The 24,446-nt window shown below is 39.9% G+C and overlaps 1 protein-coding gene across 9 annotated transcripts in view; it reads left to right on the top strand.

Annotated features, from left to right (window-relative positions):
• The window catches only part of PIP5K1B (phosphatidylinositol-4-phosphate 5-kinase type 1 beta), a 166,832-nt gene that overhangs the window by 125,262 nt on the left and 17,124 nt on the right, over positions 1-24,446 (top strand). For 8 of the 9 annotated variants that reach the window (XM_073345199.2, XM_073345193.1, XM_073345200.2 and 5 more), the window contains one exon: positions 22,875-22,992. The exons of the other annotated variant lie outside the window; for it this stretch is intronic. In XM_073345199.2, coding sequence (XP_073201300.1) covers positions 22,875-22,992 — 118 coding nt within the window. The remainder of the gene's footprint in view (positions 1-22,874; positions 22,993-24,446) is intronic. 9 annotated transcript variants of the gene reach the window in all.

The following is a 24,446-nucleotide window of genomic DNA, read 5'->3' as shown; positions in this document are numbered from 1 at the left end:
CCAGCCCCAGAGCACCCACGGAGTCAGCACCTATGCTTGGCAGTGAAAATAAATAGCTTCACGTTTGTTACTACAGTGAGTTACTAATCTATTTCGCTTTCTGGGTCCAATGCACTACCAAAACTATTACAATGTTAAGGTTGTGATATTACAGGTGAATGTAACATTCCAAACTAAAAACTATTTTCATTTCTATTTATATGTAAATATTCACTGTAAACATATCTATTCTTGGATTTTGTAATGATTATTTTAATATTAAATCCTAAACAAACCCAACAGGCTCTTTAAGCTTTTGTCCACATATGCCAAATGAACATATTCACAAACTTAATAGTAAGATGATACAAACAAAAATGTTGAGAACATTTTCAAGGTTGTTGATAGTGAAAATGTTTTCAATGAGCATTCCACATATTGATATTTTATGTAGCTGAGAGCAGAAATTTTTTTTTTTTTTTAAATTTAACACTACTTTATTGTAGGTTTTAAGTTTTTATTCTGGTTAGTAGAAATGGTTGCTGTAGGTAATTAAGAAGCTCATACATTCTTTGGTAGTTCAGCTGTTGCAGGCTGTTTGGTCAGATTTGTGTCTACTAATTTGCATGGAGGTTGCATTTATATATATATATATTTTTTTTTTCAGTGAGAGTCATATCAACACAGACTTGTCTTGCAGACCTAATTTAGTATGTAAAGTTAAGCAAACAATTTGCATTTGCAGTACAGTCTCAGGAAACACAAATTTGTGTGCATAAATTATTTGCATGCTCAGAAATTGCTTGTGCCTAAAAATAGGTAGAAAGGGTATAGAAAACTAGTGGGAGAGCAATTGCAATTTTCAGCTGACGACACATTTGCTATGTCACATGTAATCATTATTTTAAGGCCTTTGTGGGATGTTGTATTCCTTATTTAAACATTACAAGAAGAGAATTAAAGCACCGTTTTATGAATATTTCTTATAATATACAATGACTCTTTACAAATAAGTTTTAAAAGTAATATGTTTTCCATATGATTTCCTTGTGACATTATTGTGGTCAGCATAGGCTTGTTTGTGATTCTCTGAATGTCATACATGCTTACATAGAATGAAAAGGAATTAGCTCTTCATTTTGCTTGTATTTGGTGCTCTGCTTTCTTTCCTTCCTCATGTAATTTCTCTTCCTCACATATATGAAATGTTTGCAAGTTTCTTTTGTAAATCTGCAAGGGAGGAGGGAAGCATTTTAATCACTTTTTACCACTTTTTTGCTTCATCAGTCCCATAAATTTAACTTGCCACATAAATCATATTTACTACCATAAATAAAAAGCTCTGCGGGAGTAAAAATTGCATAAGGCATTCAGAATTTAGTGCATCAATTGTCCATATGTACATTCATACAAGGTTTTTTGTGCAGTCTTATAACTGTATACTGCTTTGCATAGTCCTGTGTAGAGGAGGGCAAAATTTGTCAGGCACACAGTTTCTTTGTCCCAAAAATGCAGTTTTGGTTGACCCAAAGCTATTCGTGAATTAGATGTGAATTTGCCACATGGTTTTGGACAATATTTTTTGTGGGGGACAGGACGACTTCAGAACCATTCACAAAATGGGGGTGGGGAGCATGTGCTGCCTCCATCTCCCCTTCAGCCTTTAGCCCAGCGGTTAGGGCATTCATCAGGATGTGGGAGGACCCTCGTTCAGTTCTTCCATCTGCCTGATGTGGAGGAGGGACTCGAACTTGGGGGTCTCACTGTCAGGAGAGTGCCCTAGCCACTGGGCTATGGGATATCCTGGGCAAGCCTCTCTCAATCTCTTGTTCTACTTGTATAAATAATTATTCATTGGGCCAATAAGAGAATTAGAATGGCTCTGTCGACTAGTGGTCAGGCCATTGACATGGGAGGTGGAAGACGCAGGAATCCAGACCAGTGAGAGGTTGCGCCTGCCCTGCAATCTTGGGTACCTCCCAATGCTTCGTTGCTGTAGCTCCCAACCAGGGCCACTCACAAACTGCCTAACAGCAGGCAGGTCACACCCTGAGTGTGTGTGTATAGCTGCGGCCCTGGTCTACCAGCTCTGACCCCAGCAGCCTGTCAGCAACACACCAGTCACACTCTGGCTTCCAGCAGCTTTGGTTACTACCTGCAGGGTGACCCCAGCAAACTCCCAGACCCAAATTTTCCCAAAAACGTGTTCTGCACTGTCCAGCCATTTCCTAGACAGTCTGGATATTAAAGGTCCATTACCCCTGTAAAGGGTCAATATTCAACAGTTGGCTACTTTAACGGAAGGTACCAAACAGTTCAGTTTAAACACAACAGCGGATTAGTTTAGATTAAAAATAAAACAAGTTTATTTAAGTACAAAGAGGGAGGTTTTAAATGAGTACAAATATAAGTATTAAAATCTGCAGTAGTTACCAGAATAATAAAGATAAAATGCTTCCTAGTAGCAAAAACTTAACAAGCTACATATGATTAAAGGTGAAATCCTTAACATATGTTCCCAGCAACAGGACTGACCAAATTCTCAGGTCAGAATCTCCCCTCAAAGTCAAAGGGCTGGTTCCATTGTCTTAGGTAATAAAGAGCGAGAACCTGGGGTGTGTTTGCCCCTCACTTTTATAGTCCAGTCACCCTTTGAAATGCATTTTCCTGGGGGTTATCTCTAGATAAAGTTCATTCCAGCTGTGAGAAAGGAGACCTGGAGACTCATGGTGAACGAGGATCCATACTGTTGTTTGCTAAAATGCAGATTGATTTGTTCCTGCTCCCCTTTGTGGCCAAAGAATGGCGACTTGACAAGTGATTGCCAGTCAACTTTGATAACAACTGGCTAGAGGTGTCAGCTTGTCATTTGTCTTTGAAAAATGGGTTTACTCCCACTCCAGACTTGCCTGGTAAACACAGTGTAGTCATAATTTCACTTTGTCCATAACTCTTAATTCGCATTTTGTTCATACGTTACGGAAGGATATTGATGACCATTGTGTTGGTAGTTTTTAAATGATACCTCACAAGGTATATTTTGCACAAAGACCATTACAATAATATGTCGGGTGTGAATACAGGGGTGCTTTCAGTCACATGGGAGGTGGCAGACCCAGGTTCCAGCCTTCCTGCCCCAGTGACTAATTATTTATACAGATTTGAAAAGCTTCAACAGGAGAGCATGAGATTCCCATCCCTGACTACCCCAATGACCAGTAGTTACGGCATTCCCCTGGTAGGTGAGGGACCCATGTTCAGCTCCCTCCTACACATCAGGCAGAGGGGGGAGTTGAACTGGGGTGTGTCACATCCCAAGTGAGTGCCATAACTGCTGGGCTGAATGCTATAAGGGAGCTGCTTCCTCCTCTTCCTTTGACTATTGTGTGAATTTGGTGTAGGTTGAACAAAATGTTTCATTTGGCCGAAGCAAAATTTTGGTTGAACTATTTTGGAATTTTCAGTTGCTAGCTTTTTCTTGAACATGAATAAAGAATAAATAGGTTTATTGCCTGCTGGTTATATGTTTAGAACCTGCATTTAAGACATATTCACCAGCAGTTACCTTCAGGTTGATGCGTGCAGACAAAAAATTACCATGCTCGCCTACTTCAAGAACCAATTGGATTTGTTCATTATTTCAAAACTTTGCTAAGACTTACAAAGAGAATGAGACTTAAATGTTTTCATTCCAAGACCATATTTGAACACAACACTTAAATAATTTCCCTACAATGTATTTTGTAAATGGTCAAAAGGCCACATGTGAGATTGCTCTGAGTTTATCTTTAGCAGCTAAACCCACTACCTGAACTTTCAGTATCTCCTGCTGCTGAAAATTCCTCATAAAAGTGCAGACTTCATTACTCTGCCCTCCCCACAACTTGGAACAGCCTGCATTAAAATTGGGGAGGGGTTAAATACGGTAATGAATAATTAAGGGATTTGAGTTAGGGCTGTCAATTAATTGCAGTTGATTAACTCAAACAAATTAATTGTGATTAATCGCAGTTTTAATCACACTGTTAAACAATAGAATACCCAATTGAAATGTATTAAATATTTTGGATGTTTTTCTGCATTTTAAAATATATTGATTTCAGTTACAACACAGAATACAAAGTTGACCGTGCTCACTTCATATTATTTTTTATTACAAATATTTGCACTGTAAAAATGGCAATCAAAAGAAATAGTATTTTTCAGTTCACCTCATACAAGTACTGTAGTGCAATCTCTTTATTGTGTAAGTGCAACTTACAAATGTAGATTTTTGTTTTTACATAACTGCACTCAAAAACAAAACAATGTGAAACTTTAGAGCCTACAAGTTCACTCAGTCCTACTTTTTGTTCAGCCAATCACTCAAACAAGTTTGTTTACATTTTTAGGAAATATTGCTCCCGCTTCTTATTTACAATGTCACCTGAAAGTGAGAACAGGCATTCACATGGCACTTTTGTAGCGAGCATTGCAAGGTATTTACGTGCCAGATGCGCTAAACATTCGTATGCCCCTTCATGCTTCGACCACCATTCCAGAGGTCATGCTTCCATGCTGATGATGCTCATTTGAAAAAAAAAGCCATTAATTACATTTGTGACTGAACTCCTTGGGGGAGTATTGTATGTCTCCTACTCTGTTTTACCCACATTCTGCCATATATTTCATGTTATAGCAGTCTCTTATGATGACCCAGCATATGTTCATTTTAAGAACACTTTCACTGCAGATTTGACAAAACACAAAAGGTACCAATGTGAGATTTCTAAACATAGCTACAGCACTTGACCCAAAGTTTTAGCATCTGAAGTTTCTTTCAAAATCTGAGAGGGATGAGGTGTGGAGCGTGCTTTGAGAACTCTTAAAAGAGCAACACTCTGATGCGGAAACTACAGAATCCGAACCACCAAAAAAGAAAATCAACCTTCTACTGGGGTCATCTGACTCAGATGATGAAAATGAACATGCGTCGGTCCATACTGCTTTGAATTGTTATCGAGTAGAACCTGTCGTCAGTGTGGGTGTATGTCCTCTGGACAGTGGTTGAACCATGAAGGGACATATGAATCTTTAGTACATCTGGCACGTAAATATCTTGCAACACCAGCTATGCTGAGTGGACTTGTAGGCTCTAAAGTTTTACATTGTATTCAAAAATAAGTTATTTTTTGTACATAATTCTACATTTGTAAGTTCAACTTTCATGATAAAGAGATTGCATTACTACTTGTACTAGGTGAATTGAAAAATACTGTTTCTTTTGTTTTTCACAGTGCAAATATTTGTAATAAAAAATAAATATAAAGTGATCACTGTGCACTTTGTATTCTGTGTTGTAATTGAAATCAGTGTATTTGAAAATGTAGAAAACATCTAAAACTATTTAAATTGTATTCTATTATTAACAGTGTGATTAATTGTGATTAATTTTTTTAATTGCTTGACAGCCCTAATTAGAGTACATGCGTACGGAGCTACAGATTGTACAGAAATGCACAACTAAGCATTATAACTATGTGCTTATGTTTGCCTTGGTATTATCTTTGCACATGATGTAAAATCCATCACCAAGTGTGTATCTTTTTCTGGCCATGGTAACATCTTTCATTTCTAAAAGTATACTTCTCTGCCTGCTTCTGCATGTATGTGGAGACTGATAGGACTGAGTCATTTCTGGACTATGCTTGTCCAAACCTTTTGCAGTGAAATGCATAGTTTTGGGGGGTTATGAAAGCAAAAGCACTGAGGCTCATGTGGTTGTGTAAGAAACACCAGCCATGTGCTGGTCCCAGGATCCCTACCATATGTACTATTCCACCTTTCAGTGTCTTTTGACTTGAGAGAGTCCTGGAGGCCTTCAGCTCCTTTCCTCCTTGAGACTTTGGGCACAGGCTTCTTTAATTCATTCTCCTTTTGCGTATGTATTACGGGAGTTCTACCATGCAATGAAATCAATGGCTAGTTGGGTTTAGAGACTTCAGCCCTACTGGTTTTCCCAAGAAGTCTGCGGCAGAGACGAGGGTTCCCTGAGTGCTACTTTAACACCCTAACAAGATCATCCTTCTTCTTTTACAAAAGCAGATAGTGCCTTTGTTTTTAATCCAGTGGTACCACACAATTTGCTTAGTAAACAACCATTTAAAGTATTTTCTTTGTTTTCATTAAATATAAATACTCTGAAATAATTTTTAAATAAAGGCTTTTAGATAATGAATCTGTCATCATGTTCTTCCTATACAGACATTCACAAACTTTTTGCTGCTGCTAAAAATGTAGGATTTTAGCATAACTTCTACGTTGTATTTTAGTGCACTCATATAAACTTGTTCTTTTTTCCCCCGGTTCATCTTCAGCAATTATTGTCTCCATCTTTACTGTGGCCTATAATGTAGTGCGTATCACCAGGATCCCATAGAATTGGAATAGGACTGGAAGAGTCTCTCCAGAATCAAATACTTCTGGCTTGTCAGCAAAACAGAAGTCTAGTCCGTGGATCCTTCTAGCTAGCAATTCTTCCTCTGCTATTACTAGATGACTGCCTCTCCTCAGCTTGTGCTTCAGAATGAAAGATCTTGCTCTGTAGCCACAGTGCCACAGGTTCTGATGACCCAGGCCTAATACCTAGCACACCTCCCTTACATGATTTTCTTCAGCCAAAGTCCCCTAGGGCTTTTAGTTACTATTATATTTCCCCGTAAGCTCTGGCTCAGCCCTCAAGCAGAGTATGTAAGACAAGCAGAACATTTTGCCCACGATGGTTTTTATTTGGTTTAAAGAAACCCACTGATCATGCTCAATAATGCTAATGCACGGGGGTTGCCACGTGTCCAAGTTTCCCCAGGATCGTCCATTTCTTGAGGTAGCTGCCCCAGGAGATCTGTAAGGATGTTCAGAACACACTGACAGCTGTCTAGTTTTATGGGCTCAGGATGACCCTGGATGTCCTGGGTTTTTGCACCTCAAAGGTGACTCTATACCATACTCTTTTGGATGATTCTGGACACTTCCTGCTGCGTCCTCAGCCCTGGTCTCCGCATATGCGCAGAGACAGATAATGCAAATATACCAATCCCTTCTCGCCATTGCTGCTTTCCTTTTCTTTGGACATAAAGTGCTGTAGCATAAAGCATGTGTTTTACATTTTGCCTACACCTTTATGGTACATTGGGAAATCTCGATCCTTGTGGGGAAAAAAAGATTAAATGAAACTGATACTTTGTATCAATAATTTGATATTTTGGTGATTAGATATGTGTTTTTAAATTTGAGAAACTTTGATTGCAAAGCTATTACTCCATGAGCTTTCTTTGATAAAAAGGAAGCCTAAAGCAGGCTTTGACATTTAAAACTGAAAGATTTGTTTACAAACATGACCCGTTTTCAGCCCTTAAATATGTAACAGACTATTACTTTGCTAAATTATTTATTATCATTCCAATCTGTTGTTCTGTATCTGTATTTTAGGAAGCCTCTTAGAATAAAGTACAGAATGAGGAAACTGCTTGTATGTATACAGGAATCCTTGTATTATGTTTACTGAAGAAAATTTATACTGCATGTATGCTTAGTAGTTCTATATCTATCTGTGTGTGTACATGACTTCCATTAATGTTAGAGGAATATGCTCATGCATCAGTGGGGAAAATGGAATCCATTAATTGCCTGTTGAAAAACAAATCATTAATTTTGAACAGCATGATGTTGCTTGACAGATTTTTATTTGGAGTATTAGCTTTAATTTATTAAAACATAAATGGTTTTTTATCAACCATGCATTTAACTGTTTTTCAGTGGGAGGGAAAAGTTTCTTAGAGGAAAGAAACTCAGCATTCCCTCGAGAGAGTTCAAACCACATGTATGTGCTATGGACATGAGGAACTTAGTCTGTGTTGAAGGTGTTCGCTACCTCAGTGATTCCACTGGGTTCAGAGGCATTACTTGTGTGCTTAAAGTTAAGCATGTGCAGAAGTGCTTTGCTGAAGCTGAAGGCTGTGGCTGTACTGCTGGAAATGGCCCAACGTGATTATCGCTACAAAAGGTTTCCCCCCACCACCCCCGCCTTGCTGGTAATAGCTCATCTTAAGTGATCACTCTCGTTACAGTGTGTATGGTAACACCCATTGTTTCATGTTCTCTGTGTATATAAATATCCCCACTGTATTTTCCACTGAATGCATCCGATGAAATGAGCTGTAGCTCACGAAAGCTTATGCTCAAATTGGTTAGTCTCTAAGGTGCCACAAGTACTCCTTTTCTTTTTGCGAATACAGACTAACACGGCTGCTACTCTGAAACCTGTGCAAGTATGGGGTTTTGAGAATCTTGGGCTCTGTTGTAGATTAGAGCACACACAACTGAATGGTAGTCGATGCACTAGGGCCCAGCAAAGAGGCTTGTCACTGAGGTGAAATAGCCAGGGACCTATAAACAGTCATAAAATCCTGACATTAGTAGCGTTCTGAATACCTGCATCTGAGCACTACTGGGCTGCTCCCTTTCAGCATGCCATTCTTCAAACTTTGACTAGCTGGAGGAGAATTAGAGAATCCATAACTGCAGCAGGAAGCAGGTGGGAATGGCAAAATTGGGATTTCCAGGGTAGCTGGGCCTCACCAACAAAACAGAAACGAGCGGGGAAAAATGATGACTAATGCAAGGAAAATAATCTGTAATAAATACTTTAGTCAATGACCTTTGACCTTCTTCTATTTGTGAATTGATAGTTGTCATGGTTTTGGGTTTTTTGGGGTAGGGGCAAAAGGGGGGGGTCTCAGGTAAGTGGTTTTGCCAGATAAGCAGTGCCAAATATTAATTTCATAAGGAAATAAATTTTCTCCCATTATGAAGTCTTCAAAGACTGACTTCTCCTTCTCAAGTAGGTCTTCTTTTGATGCTGTGGTTGTTTTAATGCTTGACTATAGTCAGTAACATACATGCAAATCCTGTTATTTGAAAGGGTTCAACCTTACCTTAGAAAATGTATATGCTGGTATGTAATCCTGTGCATTGTTTATGTAACAGAAGTGAGTGACTGCCAATATTTGTTTGTCTATTTGCTGAAGCAGAGTGCTAAAACGTCTTCACACAGCAAAAATTTAAAAACAAACAACAATTATATCCAAAATGGTCACATGCAGTATCCGTTGCCATTATTGTGTAAAAGGGCCTGAACTCACTCTGTTTTTAAACCTGCAAAGAGCTCAGTGAGGTCATGGTCTTTATGGAAGTCCAGTGCCACCTACTGAAATATTTTAAATGGGAGCTTGGGGGCACAGAAATAAAATATAGCAGGATATTTTATGCTTGTAAAGGGGTAAAGAAGGACTGGATTTCTGTAACCAGAATGTGCTGAGAACTTCATGTAGTTTGGAAGTATGTTAATACGGGAAGAAATGTTGCATGTCGTCTCCTCTTTAGTTTTCCTATTAATAGAAAATTCCTACTTCTTGCTGTACCTTCCTAAGCTAAACCTCCTTTCTGGAGGATTCAAGCTGGTGTGTCTGTAGGATTGATTTTCTCAGTCTTTCTTCATTTCTCTCCTGTTTGCTGCCTCTTAGCTGTGTTTTTTCAATTGCTTCTTTTTTTCTCCCTATTGTTCCTGTCTGCTCCTTTGTTCCAACTCTTTTGTTCTGTCCTACCTTTCTCTATTGCTCTTTTCCTCGGTTTCCTGTGGTTCTCTCTTCCCCTTCTGCCTACTGTCTTTGTTTGCAGTCTGTCCCTCTGTCATGCCTGTGTACTAAGCAGTTCATAAAATTACACAAAAATTGCAAGATACAGAGGCAAAGGCTGTGGCATTCTATTTTAAAACAATGAGAACACAAAGTAAATACCTTCAGGACTTGTTTGTGAGGTTTAATTTAAAAGTAACTAATCCATACATTTCAGAAGAACTTTATAATGAAACACATACCTTTAGTCAAAAATCCACTTTCTAAATAAAAAGCAACATTTCCTTCTGTGACTTGTGGGACATGCAATGAATTAATTTAACTGCATGACTTTGCATAATCTGTCCTTGTGAGTTCTGTATGGGTGTTACATTAAACAGTAAAACTTACTCCACTTCTATCAGATAAGATTTCTTCTATATATGGTTTCTTTGACTATTATGTTCTCTCTAGTTTTTATACCATAGCTTGAAGAAAGTAAGGTATCCAGAAAGAAACATTAATAGTGTATTTCTATAGAACATAAACATCACTGATAATTACTATAATTCAGGTTGCAAAACACTTTATATTGTATCTTCGTCCTTGTTTTTCTACTGTTAAAACTTGCTGAAACATTCACATTTTGATCTGAAACATCTTATGCCTGGACTTCTTGTGAAAATGAATATATTTGAGGGCAGATGGGAGAGTTTGAAAAATCTACTCAACTGTTTGTTTTGTTCCCGCCCTCTCCCCTCCTCCAAGCTAGGAGGTAGTTAAAATAGAAATTTCTTACAATGGAAAGCTAACTACACTTCTTTATTTAAAAAAAAAAAAGGGGGGGGGGAGGGCTAAAACATTGACTTGTATTCAGCAAAATGAGACCTACAGCAGAGATGGGACCTCATTCCACTTTTACCCCATTCACTTGTGTGATCTGCTAAGCTTAATTGGGACCGTTTAATTGCTAGTGTTACTCATGGGAAACATTCCATTTAAGAAAAACTTGGGAAAACTAAACGCAAAAAATTCTAATGCAATGTAAAATCTGTTGCTATCGCATATATTTAGTAGTAGTGTTTTTCTGGTTAAATACATGGCTTCATCTGTTATTGCACAATAAAATGTGTACCTTAAAACCTATATGGTGTGCAGTTATGTAGACATCACTATGGAAACCTGAACTTTTGCACTTCCAGGCTTTTGATGATTTTAAGGGTTGCAGTAATAGATTTTGTGCATTTACTGTATATAGTTTTTTGGAGCAGTACTGATACACATCAGTTTCAATTCAATTACTAATTTAAGATTCAAAAGAGAAGGCAGTAATTTGTTTGAATGGTTGGAAAGTTGGTTGAGGCAGTATTTAATCTTTTATGCAAAGCTTTGCACATTTGAAAGGTTGTGCTATCTTTCTTTCTTTTTTTAGAAAAGGCTTCCACCGGCAGTAATGACACATTTCTGGATTTTGATGCACCATGCATAAAGTTTTTTATGCCTACAGTATGAAACAAATGGTGTCACCAGAATATATCAGTTATTTGTTTCTCCTGAGGATAAACATTTTACTGAAGCTAGGGATTGGTGACAGGGTTTAGTAGTAGGAAACCTTCTACTAAAGTATTATACAAAAGAGGAAAATGTGATAGGTCTGAAAATTATAGTGTTGTAAGCCAGGATTTGATGTATACAGAGTTGGATCAGTATCAGAAAAGCACTGCTAAACCAAAAGGCCAATGTAAGTTTTTGACAGTTTTAAAGTCCAATATTTTCTGAGCCACATGCACTACAATATTATTATTTATGCCGTTGGAAAGCATAGAATTCCTTCTGTCCAGTGATATAATCACTAACCTTAGCATGTTTTTAATGTAATATTAATGGCTAAATTTGAGGGCGGGGGGGAAACGAGCAGAAATCTGTCCCTGTATTGCACTGGTCCTAAACCAGTTATCAGAAAGGTTTTGTCTCTGAATACTAAGTAGACAAGACTTTTAAGTATGCATTCTAAGTAATCTTAACTCATAATGCTTCCGTTTGATTTGTATTACATTAATTGCAGTAGCCCAAATATCTCCTTGAATTAGGCACTGCACATATGCATAGCAAAAGATGATCACTTCCCTGAGGAGTTTACAATCTAGGAAGAATTTAATTTGAAATTTTCTTTATTGAAGTCTAGGTTGTTTCATGAGGTACTTTGACAGCAGAAGGAATATTGACTCACTCATTAATTCAGATACAAGATTTGAAATTACTGTTTACTGCTGATACCAATGGATTGATTTGGGCTTTCAGAAAAGAAATCATTTTTTTTCTTCATTTAGAGAGTTACTCTCTTTTACTCAATGAGACATTAGAGGATGTTTAATAATGTATGTGTCTTTGCTATAAATCTTGCGTTAGTTGGCTTGTGAGTTTATGGTACTGCTCTACTGAGCTACTCAAAAGTAGTTATCAATAGTTTGCTGTCAAACTAGGAAGACCAGCCTAGTGGGGTTCTGCATGGGTTTGTCCTGGATCCAATACTATTCAGTATTTTCATTAATGAATTGGATAATGGAGTGGAGAGTGTTCATAAAATTTATGGGTGACACCAAGCTGGAAGGGGTTGCTCGCACTTCAAAGGACAGAATTAGAATTCAACACAACCTTGACAGATTGGAGAATTGATTTGAAATCAGCCAGATGAAACTCACTCTAGGCAAGTGCAAAGTACTACAAGCAGGTCAAGTTTATTAATAGTGACTTAGCCAGAGACCAGTGCACCAAAACCAAAATATATTACTGTAAAATTTAAAATTAAATCCAAAGTTTTAGAATATTCAAATACCTATAAATACAAATGTCAAAAGACCATAAAGCCATTAAGCCATATATATGCACCATGCCACTTGCCATTTCCTTATTTTATTGGCTGACCATGCAAATAGGGCAATCGCTTTGATCAGATATGTCATTTCCTAATAAATACTCTGTTTTCTGTGAGGTCGTAGAAAAAGGCAAAAACATGGAAAGCCATTTTGACCTCAAGTGCAATACAGATTACAACAAAATAAATAATTGGGTAGGTCTTCCACCTGCTCAGAGTTGCATGGACAGAGGTGGTTATATTTCTTGATGCCAGTACATCAGCCTTCTGAGGGCATGTCTCCACTGGGAGAAGGGGAGAGGGAACCACGGTTGGCAAGTCTCAGAGCCTCAGTGAACTGACTCAGGGCTTTAGCAGGGTTTGGGCTATGGGGCTAAAAATAGCAATGTAGGTGTTGCCACTCAGGTTGAAGCCCAGGCTCCGAGACCCACCCCCTTCGCCATGTTTCAGAGCCTGGGCTCCACCCCCAAGTGGGAAGGTCTATCCTCCTGTTTTAAGCCTCAGAACATAAGCCCCATGAACCCAAGTCAGTTGATCTGGGCTCTAAAATTTGCCGCTACAGGTTTCTTTCTTTCTTTTTCCTTTTCTTTTTTTTTTTTCTTCAGTGTAGACATACCTAAGTCTTCTGACTGCATAGATTGAATACTGAGAGCTCCTTAACTTGTTGTTGGACAAACTGTCTAAATAACTTGCATACCCAGGGCTGTTTTTAACAAAGGGGATCCAAGGAGACACATTTGTAATGGAAATAACTGCTATGTCTAATTGCTTATTAATATCCTCTAATCTCAACTTGATTAGGGATTTCATGTTTTTAAAATAAGTCTAATCATTTTCAATTTTTAGAGGCCTAGAGAATGCAAAGAATTCTGAATGTACTCTAACCAAGGAAATTTACATGAAAAAGCCAGACTGAGCTATTCCTCTAAGCCAGGGTCTTAAACATGCGGCCCCCGGGGTTCTTTTGTGTGGCCTACCAAGCTCCCCATGCCCCCCCCCCGCCCCTCTGCCTACCTCCAGACCAGGGGTGGGCAAACTACAGCCTGCAAGCCCCGCGCCACTCCCTGAAGCGGCCGGAACCAGGTCCCTGCGGCCCCTGGGTAGTGGGGAGGGTAGAAGGCTCTGTGCGTGGCTCTCGCTTCCAGGCACCACCCCCCGCAGCTCCCATTGGCCGGGAACAGGGAACCACGGCCAATGGGAGCTTCAGAGAAGGTACCTGGAGGAGCGGCAAGAGCAGCACACGGAGCCCTGTGCCGTTGTCCGTCACCCCCCCGCAGGGACGTGGTTCCAGTTGCTTCCTGGAGCAGAGCGGGGCCAGGGCAGGCAGGTGCCCCGGTGCTCGCCGCTGCCACCCCAGAGCTGCTGTGCGTAAGCAGCGCCAGGCCGGAGCCCATGCCCCAAACCCCTCCTGCACCCCGCACCCCAACTTCCTGCCCTGAGCCCCCTGCCACATCCCTCACCCCTCTGCACCCTGCATCCCAACTCCCTGCCCTGAGCCCCCTACCGTACCCTGCACACCTCCTGCACCTCAACTCCCTGCCCTGAGCCTCCGCCACACCTCCCGAGGGCTGGGAGGGGGTGGAGTTGGGATGGGGACTTCGGGGAAGGGTTGGGATGGGGGCGGGGCCTCATGGAAGGGGTGGAGTGGGGGCGGGGCCAGGGGCAGCGAAGGGGGGTGTCAGTGATGCGGCCCTTGGGCCAATGCACTAGTCCTCATGTGGCCCTCCTGGTCATTTCAGTTTGAGATCCCTGCTCTAAGCATAGGCTGGACAGGCGTTGTGGAGCCAGAAATTGGTATTATGATATTGCAGCAAAGTACTACACTTAAGGAGGAAAAATCAAATGCACACCTACAAAATGGAGAATAATTGGCTATGCAGTAATACTGCAGAAAAGATCTGGGATGGATCGCAAATTAAATATAAATTAACAATGTGATGCAGTTGCAAAGAAGGCTAATGTAATTCTGGGGTGTATTAACAGGAGTGTCATATGTAAGACATGGGAGGTAATTGTTCCATTTTACTTGGCACTGGTGAGGCTTCCCCTGGAGTATTGTGTGCTGATTTGGGCACCACACTTTTAAAAAAGATGTGGACAAATTGGAGAAAGCCCAGAGGACAGCAACAAAAATGATAAAAAGTTTTGAAAACCTGGCCTATGAAGGAAGGTTTAAAAAAAATTGGTCATGTTTCTTCTTGAGAGAAGAAGATTGAGGTTGAACCTGACAAGCCTTCAAATATCTGAAGGGCTGTTACAAAAAGGATGGTGATCAATTGTTCTCCACGTCCACAGAAAGTAGGACGAGAAGTAACCAGCAAAGGTTAATCTGCAGCAAAGGAGAGTTAGGTTAGAAATCAGGAAAAACTTTCTAAGTATAACGATAGTTAAGTGCTGGAATAGATTATCAAGGGAGGTTGTGAAATCCCTGTCACTGGTGGTTTTTAAGAACAGGTTATTCGAACATCTATAGGGATAGTCTAGGTATACTTGATCCTGCCTCAGGTAGGTGGGAGGTGGACTAGATGACGTCTTGTAGTCCATTTCAGTCCTACATTTCTATGATTCTATATTTCATTTTATGAAACTATTCCTTGTGTTGACAAATCATTAAAATATTATCTTTGATGGTGATGTTAGAAACTAGAGGCAAATATTTAGGTTTTGTTACAACTTTTGCATACTTTGTACTATTAAATCTCCCAGTGAATGAACAGCAAAAAAACAAATCCCTAATTGAGTAAGAAGAATTTTCTGGTTCCCAAAAGAAATATTTGGTCGACTGTCTGCCCATGTAGATAGTAGGAGGCAAATAGATGAATCAACAACAGCTAAAGATATCAAATAAGGATCCAACATCTGTGACAAAAACTGACAGTTTATGCTTTGTCATAAGTCATCTATTCTAACTAGAGATCCTCAGCAACAAGTAATAAACTACCAAGGCTGCAAAAACTACCAGCAAAAGTTTTTATGTAAAAATTATAGCTCAGTAGCTTTGGAAGGTCTTTTAACGTAATGAAAGATGTGACCAGTCAGGTAAGACAAAGCCAGGTACAAGAGACAAACAATAATTTTGAGGTTTAAAAGGCTGGTCCATATCTAATGGCCTCTTACAGCCAGAGTATAAACTAGCGAAGGAGAAGAGGGCTTCTTGTAACCAGAGTCTCCCATCGTGTGATAGACTGGTTCCTCCATCTAAACTCAGTGAGCGAGTGACTTAAGAACTCACTCTGACTGGCTTCTGTAGGAAGGATTACATTCTCTCCAGCTGGACCCAGTCATTACCAGCTGGAGGTTTTTTGGTCAGATGAGTAACTGAATCAAGATCCAGCCTCCCAGAGGCTATACATGCTGCCCACTTGTAGCACCTTCTGTAGCAGGGAGCAAAACACTGAGTAGGTTTTTAAATGTGGTCTCTTGTGACACCCTATTGTGCTGAAAATGTATGCCAACTGCTGTTTTGATTTACAATGGAAGCTGCATAAAAGCATTGACTCACTCATTTTCATGGAATAGATCTCTTGCTTCCATGATGTTTACTGATTCACAAGTTTTAGTTTGCAATTAGCTTAGGTCTGGGAGCACAAAAGAACCTTCCTGTCAATCTACTTCACTTCAAAGCCAGCATTTAAAAAAGTTAGTCCTGCTTATTGTTTTTCAGTAGCTATATCTTTGGAAGTTAATAGGGATTGCAGTGCAAACAAAATATTATTGATAGTTTCCTTATAATACAATTTGTTCCTTTTTTGTAGACCGAAAAGCAGTGTTGGGCTTCAGCAAAGATGCCACTGCTGACCTGTATTAGACTAATTATTCAATCATACCAAATGGGCCCATGAAGAGTGAGTTGTCTATGCAAATATGTACATGTATGTGGATGCATTTTCCACAGCTTTTAAAAGCTCATTTGTTAAGACATCTGTTTTACTGCCCACGTATCCACTACTTTACTTAGCCATTGTGAAACAAGGCTGTTTTCTGCCCTCCTTTAAGCACTGCCTTTGAAAACTTCATATCCAGGGATGATGTGCTGTAGGCTGCCTCAGAGAAGCTTAATATTCTATCATGAAACCCTCATGTTTATGAGAAAGTTGTCAGTGTGCAGCTATTCTAGGTGCTGTTGCATAGGGGTAAACATTGTGAGTACTCGAGTAATGAGTACTTGGTGTCCACTTCATCTATAAAGTTCAGCTACATTAGATGATAGTAACAATACATTAGATCAAAACCATCCAGTCGCCCTTATACTGAAGAAACTGTGACATTAATTTGGCCTATATGAAAGCAGTTGATAGTTTCAATTCAGTTCCTACAAGATATGTCCATATCACCCCCCCCCAAAAAAAATCTATTTATGCTCATTCTGCTAATTGGCACACTTGCTGGAGTTCTGCGGAGGCATATATCGAATTAGCATGGAGACTAAATGATCCCATCGCTCCTACAGGTAGACCAGAGTCAAAGCTTATTGACAGAGCAGCGTAGGGAGAAGCTTGCATTTTCAATGCCATATCTTTTCTGTGGCTAGCATTTTCCAGTATTTTCTATTTTGGGACCTTTTAAATAACAAGTACAATTCAATAAAAATAAGTAAGAATAAGACAGGAGATTTTGTTGAAGAATAAAAATGTCTGTGTTCAGATTTAGGAAGGTTTGAGGGGTTTCCTACCAGATTTCCAGTCTGTTGATTTCCACCCTCCCCCTCAAATAGGTTTGTCAGATTTTTGTGCTGTCCATTTTTTTGACCTAGTCTGACATTGTTACCTTCACTTGTTAAAAAGCTAGGAGCAGTATGTAAGTATGTAAGAGTTGTGCTTTTACATATTTATCATAGGTTTAGCTTAGTTTTGATTATTCTATCAGTAACTTTGTGCCCAATCCCGCAACCCTGATTTATGTGAGTAATCCTTTACCACGACAAAATCAATGTACTTGTTGCATCTCACGTCCAAGGCAGGGTTTTTACAATGCATCTAAGTAGGTAAAGGTTTTACTTTCTCAAGCAATATCTGTTCTAGTGAGAAGGAGATAAAACTAGAGTCTGTTCACTTGTGTGAATTTACCAGATTGTGCTGAGGAGGAGGGAGGGCGTTCAGCTGTTCTCCATGCTATAACACAATGGCAGATTACAGTACCTTTCAAACTTGAATCCAGTTGCTCAGCAAACAGTAATGGAAGGCCTGTTTGATTCTCATCATATACCTCTGAAAGGAAAAGACAACCAGAGTACGTTTAGCTTTCAACATAGCTTCCAACATAGTTTCAGCATATTGCATGGTCTTTCCAACTGTTCTAGAAATTGTCATAACACAATGAAGAAAACAATTTTAGTAAACCTAAAAGACTGAGTGGTTTCTGCCATCAGACTGATTTCCAACTGAGGAGCCTTGTTGGCGTAGGCGGTATGTTCTTCTGTATTTCCGTTTGGAGGGTCTGTGTTAGTTTGCTGCAGACAGTGTGTTACTGAAGTGACATTATAGTATTATCAATAAACATTAAACTGCAGCTTAATGTGTGGCAGAATTTAGCTCTTGGCAAAGGCTATATAGCCTGTATTCTGGCACCAGCGTGGGTTCCAAATGCAAACTAATGTGCCAGTGACTCAGAATTTCCACTTTCTCCTTTACTCACTTTACAGATTAGCTTCCCAGTACTGACAGTCCTTGTTCACATGCCCTTTCCAGCAATGTTTCCAAACCAGATGCTTCACCTAAAAATAAGACACAAGCTTCTCAGGTATATAAATAAAGGGGAGCTTCTACCTGCTGTTCCAAGTTTGCAAAGTGCTGATTAAAAAAAAAAAATCTGTAGAAGTTAACATTTTCTTGTAGTATCTTATAGTATCAGTTACATTTTCTATAATTTTCCAGTTACTGAATGTCCAGGTAGATTAAAACGAAGCTCTGTTCTGCCACAAGGATACTGCAGGTTCCTGTATTACTCTTTTTGGCATCATCAGAACCTTTTTCTGTTCACTGCAAAATGAAGAGCTGCCTATGAAACGTGAGTGCACCTGACCATCCCTGTCCTGGGACAAAGGTGACATTTTATTTGTGCTGCAAAGGCTTCTGACAACAACTTTTCTGGTGTTGGTTACTATTGTCCCTACCATTGAAGTCTATTGCGCTCCATTTTATCACACATAGAATCCAGTTTCTCTAGTTCTTGTAACATGGCCAGCCCGTTGAGACACTGCAGCTTTTTCACAGTATTTGAGACAGCCTTTATCTTGGGTTGTGCATTCTTTTTCACCAGGTAGCTCGGAGCATGTCTTTTTCAAGGATTTGTTATTGAGCTTTTACTTTCTACCCCACCTTCTATAGAAAGAAAGGAAGGATGGTGATTTCCTTGTTGCTATCCCACCAAACAGTGTGCTTCCCCTGAAGCATGGGACCTGATCAACTGAAATCTTACGACCACCTGGGGAAGGCCCCATCTAATAAACAGTTCTGTGCTGGAGACTGTTACCTTGTTATGAATGGCTGCTAAAGGGATGACCTCTGACCATTTGAAATGATAGTCACAGAAGCAAGAGGCAGCTTGCTGTCCATGTAGATACCTTTGGGGAGTTCAGTTACAGGAAGAAATGTGCTGGCTCATGCAATTCCTATTGCCTCATTCCTCTTCTTTTTTCTCCTGCAATGCCTTCTTTCCCTCAGGGTCTTAACTCCCAAACAGATGATTTATCTTATCATTAGGCTCTTTACTCTGCCCTCTTGCATATATCTTTTCCCTTATATGCATGTCTTTATTTCTCTCCCTACTGTTGCCTCACAGATGTGGCCCTACCAAATTCACGGTCCATTTTGGTCAATTTCACGGTCATAGGATTTTTTAAATTGTAAATTTCTTGATTTCAGCTATTTAAATCTGAAATTTCACGTATTGTAGCTGTAGGGGTCCTGACCCAAAAAGGAGTTGCAGAGGGGTTGTGGTACTGCTACCCTTACTTCTGCGCTGCTGCTGCTGCTGGCAGCAGTGCTGGGCAGCTGACAAGCAGCGGCTGCAGGCCGTCTGCCCAGCTCTGAAGGCAGAGCTGCCACCAGTAGCACCAGAGAAGGAAGGGCGGAATGGTATAGTGTTGCCACCCTTCCTTCTGTGCTGCTGCTGGCAGGGCGCCTCCTTCAGGGCAGGACGCCCAGCCTCCATTCTCCGTCTGCCCAGCTCTGAGGGCAGCGCAGAGGTAAGGGTGGCAATACCGCAACCCCCTAAAATAACCTTGCGACCCCCCTGAAAATCCTTTTTGGGTCAGGACCCCCAACTTGAGAAACGCTGGTCTCCCCCATGAAATCTGTATAGTCTAGGGTAAAAGCACACAAAAGACCAGATTTCACCGGGGGGGGAGGGGGGAGACCAGATTTCATGGTCCATGGTGTGTTTTTCATGGCTGTGAATTTGGTAGGGCCCTACTCATAGAAAGTTCATGGCTGGATGACTGGATTGTGACCATTAAGAGTAGCATCTCTTTGTCTTCTCTTTCCACCCTTCTTCTTTTCTTTTTCCCTCTACTGCTGCCTTATACCCACTTCGCTGTTGCATGGTGGGTCTCTACCATGGAAACCACCAACCTTCCTTGCTCTGTGTGGTGATGGGCATCTGGTAAGGTGAAGACAGCACCTCTACATATTTTTAAAGATGAAACCATTACTGCCGCTAACTACTGAAATGGATTCTATCTGCATAGTAACAAAAACGACAGTTCACTAAGTGCCAGAATGAAAATCACAGCCCTTAGCATCGTGTCACTGCTGTTCACGCTCTAGCCACTGTAGCTCACGAAAGCTTATGCTCAAATAAATTGGTTAGTCTCTAAGGTGCCACAAGTACTCCTTTTCTTTTAACCACTGGAGGCTACAGCAACATCAGTTGTAGCAGGAAATAATATACTAGTAAGGAAAGGAGAGCAGTATGTTCTAGAAAAGAAAGTCTAGTACCAGGTTCTTTCTGGAGCTTTGAATGAAACAATAAACTAACTGGAGTAGAAGTAGAAGATTTTGTTCCAAGTAGTCACAGAACCACCCTTGGCTGATTTATAGGGGGAAACAGCTAAAATGTCCTGACCCAACTCTCACACTCAGTCTCTCTAGCTCCCAACATAGAGGACTTGCAGAATGTGAGCTCTGCAGCTTTTGGGGGCAGGGTAGAAAAGCCACTGTGTGTGATGGTGGCGGAGGCGGTAGTCTTATTAGGGCATGAAGGACTTGTGTTTAACCATTTAAATTATTTCTGTTTAAACATTACAAAACAGCACTGACAGCCTGCTATAAACTGCAGCCTGCCAGTCTGCTCTGCACCCAGCTGCCTGAAGCACTGTCTTCCAAAGTGGAGGGTGACCTTTGGTCTCTACAATCACACCTGCCCCCATCCCTACATAAATAGCAGCTACCCCACACCCTCTGTGTAATTCCCCTCCTTTCATGGCCATGTGTGTGTGCACCTTTGTACATTCTGAGGTTTGAATTAGGCCCCATGAGTTTATTGAAATATGAGACCTAAACAACTCTTGTTTCTGTTTAATTCTTTTTTTTTTTCTTTTTTCTTTTTTTGCCAGGGACAACATCTTTCAAGCCAGTGCTTTATTTGTGTAAGATGATAAAACATAGTCAACATTCAAGAAGCACTTCCAGTGCTACCCTGGCAGACTGGCTTTATTCATTGTTTGTTGTCTTTAGTTAAATGAAAGTGGTGTGACTGAAATGTTACTAGATAGCATATAAATAGAGGGTCTTATCCAACTTCCCCTGAAGTCAGTGGGAATTGGATAAGCCCAGAAGGAAAGGGAATAAAGCCTTATTATTGAAAAGACACCCAGTGCACTAGATAACAAAAGTAAGAATACTATCTTAATGTAATTGTATGCATCTAATACTAGTGTGGCATCAGGTGTATTGGGCATTTTTATCAATCATGTTTTATATTCTGTTTGTATTTGTTTTATATTTTGAGTGCTAATTTTACTGATTCTGAAAAGGAGACGTTAATAATACTGACTGGCGCAATGACAAATACTCTTGTCGTATTTGATGTGCATTTTCTTAGGCATACACGTAGGAGCAAAACCTGTCCCTAGCACACAACCCAAGCAGTCAACTGTAGACTGGAAAGTTCTTCAGGGGAGGAAGAAATGAATCCTTCTTTCCTAGGTCCTGGAGTGGCAGCACTGTAGGTGGCTGCCTGGGATGTTTGTGGATAAAGCAAGGATGACCATCTTTGAAAATCTGGGACTAAAAATCTAGGATGGGATTTTTTGCACCACAGTGGCATTGACTTTCAGTGAAAGGTGGGCAGGTCACTCTTAAACTCCTTTTGAAAATCCCACCCTTAAGGGACAATTTTTAAAAATGAAGGCCCAAGCTCTTCCTGCAAAAAAAAGTGCAAAACCCCCTGCAGTTTCACACTTCCTTCCTACGATTATTCATTAAAATCAGCTCATTACACCCAGTGGATAACGAATTAGCCCTACATACGCACAACTGCATTAATTGCACCCACTAGCACCCTTCCATACTTTTTTTTTTTTTTGCCTTGGAACATGCTTTTGAAAGTTTTTCCCTGAATAATCCCATATTTGCACATCAGAATTCAATATGGTCAGTCCTCAATTATTGAACTTCCGTTACTCTGAATTGTGTGTGGGTGCAGTCTTGTTATGGGTGTTCCCTCACACATAACAGTTAACGTAAGCCAAATGAAGAAAGCACTGGTACTTCAGCGTAACAAATAATAGGCTGCATAGTCAAAGTAATGACTCTGTTTGTAATTCAGGATGAGCGAAACAGGAAAAACATGATAATCTATTGATCACAGTATAACCTGATCACATGGTTGGGAGGCTAAAATGTCAGTTTTTTCTTTTCTTTTGTACCAAATTGAAGTAGGGGATAGGGAGTATTGTTTGGACGCTTTAGACTTTTATGTTATGGGGGGGACTATTACGCTCGCCATTGGGTTTAATTTAAAAATTAAGGGCACAGCAGGAAATTTGTCTCCCAGTTACATCTGGTGAAAACTGGAATACCTCTTCTGACAACAATGAAGTTACTCCAGATTTACCCTGATGCAACTTTGAGCGGAATTTGGCCTACAGTGTTCAGAAAGAGCATCATTTCTTCCTGATAGCACTTTATTTAATGCAACCCAACCAATAGAAATGTGCGGATAAGACACATTAGTTGTACGTGAGCACTTTTTGCTAACCAGGAATCAGCCATATTTGTACTTTTTGTCTTAAAAAGTATAGTACTGAAGAAGGGGGGAGGGGAGGTTGTAAAATAGTACACAAACATAAGAGATGAAGTTTGTAGGAATTTTTTTCTCTGTATAATTTGCTTTTGTGTTCATTATATCCCCCCCCTCTGTATTTTCAGTAAAGGGTTACCTTCGAGTTCAACATTCACCCTAGAAGACAGTGCCATCTACTTGACTTCAGAACAGAGCACACTGGAAATGGAAAATGATAATGCTTCAGTTTTGGATGTCTATTTAGTAAGTTGTCGGACTGTGTTGCTTCCATTTCTTAATTTATGATTTCTTCTAATTTTATGTTCTTAAGTGCATGCCCAGCTTTAAGATCACAATAGTCCCACTGAAATATTCCAAGTATTTAAACTTAAGCACACACTTAAGTACCCTGCTGAATCAGGATCTTAAAGAATTCAAATATTCACTGTGATGATTCACTGTTGTATTCTTTAAGAAATATGCCAAAACGTTTCTCAATGTACCTTGGCAATAATAATTTTTTTACAATCTTGTGGAAAAGCAGACTTTTTTTTTACTTCTCACCTTGAACTTTTCATAGTGTTGCAGCTTAGTTTTCCGAGACCTGAAAACTCATTTCTGCACACAAATATTTGTGAAGAAGAAAACAAGTGGTTTTGCACAGCTGGACTTAAAATAAATAGCGGTTCCTTTTTCACTCTTAATGATGTGGCTGCAGAAGTATGTTGAAGTTACAGCTTTCCTCTTTTGCTATGGTTCCCAGTGAGCAGTCTGTTTTGCTGTACAGGAAATTTCATTATTTGAAGTGAGAAACGCCTTTATAAGCCCACAGTTTGGATTATCTACATAACTCTGATAACTATGTCTAGGATTTTCAAGGCCCAAAGACACCCAAATCCAATTGGATTTTAATAGGGATTTGGATATATATCTCTTTCAGGTCCATTTGGAAATCCCAGCATGAAGACAGCATTTTGTAATAAAATCAATACTTGCTGTCTCTCCCTCCACCACCCAAACACATTCAATTTCATGTGACAATATTGTGTTGGGTCTGTTTTTCTAAGGGGTTTGGGTTTTTAAAATGGAAAATAGAAATTTCCTCAAAAATGGAGCAAGCAAAAGATTAATAGGATGAAGGCAGGAGGTTTTTGTGTGAAACTTTGGCATGAATTACAGTGGAGAAAAAAGGAAACTATGTCTGTGACAATTATTTAGCACTTAGAAAAAGATTATCCTAAGGTTCTGTTTTTCCTGATGTCTCATGCTTCCTAGCTTTCTTGTCCCACAGGATCCAGTAGGTCTGTTACAGTGGTTTGTGTTTCAGATCCCCATGCTGTCCTTGCACTTTACATGTGCTATCACACCACATGTTCTCTCTCCTAAGTAGTTTTCTAGCCAGGCAAAACTGAATGTGTAGAACACCAATTTTATCGGTACTAATTTAATAATCCCACCCATGTAACAGTCATTGCTCTCCACTTCTATACCAGTAGCAAGCAGCCAGTGCTCACTTAGATATAGAACTGGTTTAACTGACAATTTTGTGTCCATCAAGCAATCCATTACACTCTACTCTATTTGTATAAATCCACTTTGTTGCTAGTTTGTTGTTGACATTAATATTTACCACCGATGGAGCACTTGGTAAGGTTGGAAATCAGGGAAAATGGAGATATAAAGAGCAGTTACATGGATCTCTCTTCCCTTCATTCCCT

This window comes from Lepidochelys kempii, chromosome 5, assembly GCF_965140285.1.
Source record: "Lepidochelys kempii isolate rLepKem1 chromosome 5, rLepKem1.hap1, whole genome shotgun sequence".
NCBI classification, from domain to species: Eukaryota; Metazoa; Chordata; order Testudines; family Cheloniidae; genus Lepidochelys; species Lepidochelys kempii.
The sequence above is the reverse complement of the archived record's forward strand: the minus strand, read 5'-3'. Positions and strand labels throughout refer to the sequence as shown.